We start from the raw sequence: 3,532 nt of genomic DNA, 5'->3' as shown, positions 1-3,532 counted from the left end.
ATATAAAAAAAATGCCAAATATCCCCCGATATATCGGTCGACTACTATTTTTTTTTTTTTACATTGTATTCATATCATTCTTTTATTAATAATAATAATAATAATAATAATAATAATAATAATAAAATATCATATATTATAAAATATATGAACGTTATTATTAAATATAGATTTTTTTAACATTGTATTAATATCATTATTATTATTATTAACATTATAAAATATATAAAAAATGGTATGTACTTCCCCACACATGAAAAACATGTATAATAATAATAATAATAATAATAATAATAATAATAATAATAATAATAATAATAATAATAATAATAATAATAATAATAATAATAATAATAATAATAATAATAATAATAATAATAATAATAATAATAATACATAATCTGTGTTATATGCAACTGCATTATTTGTAACTGAATTGGGCAAATGTCCAATGAAATTGTTTCTTTGTAATCAATATTTGCTGCTTTGGTGTACCTTGTAGAACGTCCTTGAGCTTGGGAAAGGCGCTAGATTTTTTTAACATTGTATTAATATCATTATTATTATTATTAACATTATAAAATATATAAAAAATGGTATGTACTTCCCCACACATGAAAAACATGTATAATAATAATAATAATAATAATAATAATAATAATAATAATGTGGTGATGCACATAACTATCAAAACAATGTATTATTATTATTATTATTAACATGTTTTCTTATTAAATATAATCATTGTTGTTATACAATATATAATAATTTTTAAATATGTTTTTTTTCTCTTTTTTACTTTGCACTCTTTTTATGAAAGTTAGTGGGAACAGGGCATGTTAGACCAGTTTCGAAACAGAGTTTTGTTGCAGACATTGCTCTCCTGCAGAGTGAACATGGGTTCTACTTGAGGTGTCACAGCTCCAATATGATAATGCATATTTACAAGAAATACTTGAACAACAAACAAAGAAAGCTGGATTTCAGTTTGCTTTGTTAGTGGCCGTACAGAAAATCACAAACCCTAAAAGCGGGGTTGGCTCCCAGCTCCAGCAGACACTTCACTGCAGAGGTACACAGGTTTGAGGCAGCGATGTGCAGCGCAGTGCCGAAGTGAAAATCACTGCAGGTCGCATCCACCTCTGAAACCCAACAGACCACATATGGACATCATCACATAAGCACTTGAGTTTGCCATGAGATTCAAACTGCAATTTTGATTCCCACTGTCATTCCATTATCTCTCCTCACCTCCCGGCCGTGACGCCTGCAGAACCACTCGGATGAGAGGAGGGACGTCAAAATATGCAGCGTAGTGGAGAGCGTTCATGTTGGTCCAACGGCTGCGTAAGGACGGCTCGGCTCCCAGCAACAACAGCTGACGGGCGAAACAGGCCGCACTCTCAGCATCACCTGCAATCAGATGTGATTTCATATCGGTTCTTTTTCCAGTTATCACAAGTGCTGGATCAATGATCTGTCCTATTAATCACTATTAATTAAAAATATTAATTAAAAAGATTTATTGGTAACACTTTCTATGAAGCCCGTATTTATAATACATTATAAGGGTATTCTTAAGGCATTATAATGAATGCATAATGCATTATAAAAAAATTTATAATATGTTATATCAACTCATGAATAATCATAACAACAGTTATAATACATCATAATACTTACGTATTTGTGGTTATAAGTTTAAGTGTATGATTATTTATAACACACAATGAACACCATATTAAATCTACTTCATTTACAGAATAATGGGCTGTATCATATCTTGACATTGTTTATTTAAGATCTGCACAGTATCTTACTACAGCTTGTGAGTGGTTAGATGTTGAGTGTTATTTGAGTGTTTCCTGTGGAGCTAATGTTAATTAATTGATGTGAGCTTTATACTCCAACTGAAAAAAATGCAATGTTTTATATGGTTACATTTTATTTTGATGGTCCCCTTAATCAATCGACTATAAGCAACTTTGGAACTACATGCCAACTAACTCTCATTAGAGTATTAGTATGCTCAAGAATGGTAGAATCTAGTATGGTAGAATAAGTTGACGTACTTGCAAAGACACTTATAGTCAGTTTATCTGTTGGTTGACCATCAAAATAAAGTGTTAGCATATATTTACAGTAGCAGACATACTAATACTCTAATGACCGCTAGTTGATATGTAGTTGCAGAGTCACTTATCAACAGCTGTTTAAAGGGTACCATCAAAATAATCAAACTGATATTACAATAAAAATTGTTCAAAGCAAATGTGTCATATTACACATTCATCTGATCTGATATCTGATCTTATGGCTGTTTGAGAGAAAAAAAGGTTGTTATTATTATTATTACTACTTATAAGTGGTCTTTGACCGCTTTAAGTAAAGTAGCATAAGAAAAATGGCAAGATATGAGACTTATAATACATTATAACTATGAGAAATATAATCCATTGTAAAAGTGGATGCAACGTGTTCATTGTGTTATAAATTATCATACTCTTAAAAGCTATAACCACAAATAAGTAAATATTATAATATATTAAAACGGTTCTTATGAATATTCATGAGATGATACAACATATTATAAGGTTTTTTTATAATGCATTATGCATTCATTATAATGCCTTAAGAATACCCTTATAATGTATTATAAATACGGGCTTCATAGAAAGTGTTACCGATTTTTTGTTTGTTTGATTTTTCTTCAATTGAATACACGCTCACCTATTCCTGGAGCTCCTGCCTTGCAGCAGTAGTGCAGCAAAGTCATGTCAGTGAGACCATCTCTGTCATTGAAACCACAGCCTCTTTTCAGAATCTACAGAACACAACAATTCTCCCTTGAATAGATACAGCAAGGACATCCAGCTAAAGATTTCATGCTGACAGAGACACACGCTGTCTGCAAAGATAATATTTCAGTCAACAGAGCCTGACACTGAACTCAGGGTGGGGGAGTGTGTGGGTATGTTTTATGACAGCTGCAAGAAAACATGAAATTAAAATTGACCCTGTTTAGATGCTAAATGTCCCTGGCCTTGTTACGTACAATACATCAGTGAATGTATTTCAGAAGAAAAAGAAAAGTTTGTTTTCACAATTTTTCATCAAAATGTAATTACATTCCTTTCCTCTGAACATTTTTCAGGAAAAATAAATATACCAATTAGATTTTTGCATCTTCTGAAGAAATTGTGAATGGTGCTTGTGTTAATCAACATTGCTACAGGGTTGCTAGGGAGTTCTGAGTGTTACCTCAGCCCAAATCTTTGTTTCTATCCAAACCTAGTAAGCTGGTCATGCAGGCATAATTTTAAGGCATAATCGTGTTATTTATTTATTTTATTTTTTACCTATTTACATTTTGCATGTCCTATGATTTTTACACTTATTAGAATAGGCTAAAGGGGCACTGGTGGAAAAGGTGCATTTGATTTAATTTTCTTTTAAACCACCAGATGTCCCAAAAACTCACCGCAGATTTTTTCTAAACATCCACGCTGCATTATGCGCTTGGAAACTTGAC

At 31.4% G+C, this 3,532-nt stretch overlaps 1 protein-coding gene across 1 annotated transcript; it reads right to left on the bottom strand.

Annotated features, from left to right (window-relative positions):
- Positions 1 to 996: 996 nt before the first annotated feature.
- On the bottom strand, positions 997 to 2,824 carry LOC107714273 (CAP-Gly domain-containing linker protein 4-like; the record flags this gene model as incomplete). Its single annotated transcript, XM_016520088.1, has 3 exons — positions 997 to 1,142; positions 1,252 to 1,413; positions 2,731 to 2,824. Coding segments are annotated over 3 exons (402 nt in total), but the record flags the coding sequence as incomplete, so codon positions are not given.
- Between the last annotated feature and the right edge of the window lie 708 nt (positions 2,825 to 3,532).

This window comes from Sinocyclocheilus rhinocerous, unplaced genomic scaffold, assembly GCF_001515625.1.
Source record: "Sinocyclocheilus rhinocerous isolate Xijiao unplaced genomic scaffold, SAMN03320098_v1.1 scaffold3254, whole genome shotgun sequence".
Lineage (NCBI taxonomy): Eukaryota > Metazoa > Chordata > Actinopteri > Cypriniformes > Cyprinidae > Sinocyclocheilus > Sinocyclocheilus rhinocerous.
Note: the sequence above shows the minus strand (reverse complement) of the source record. Positions and strands in the feature narration are given on the sequence as shown.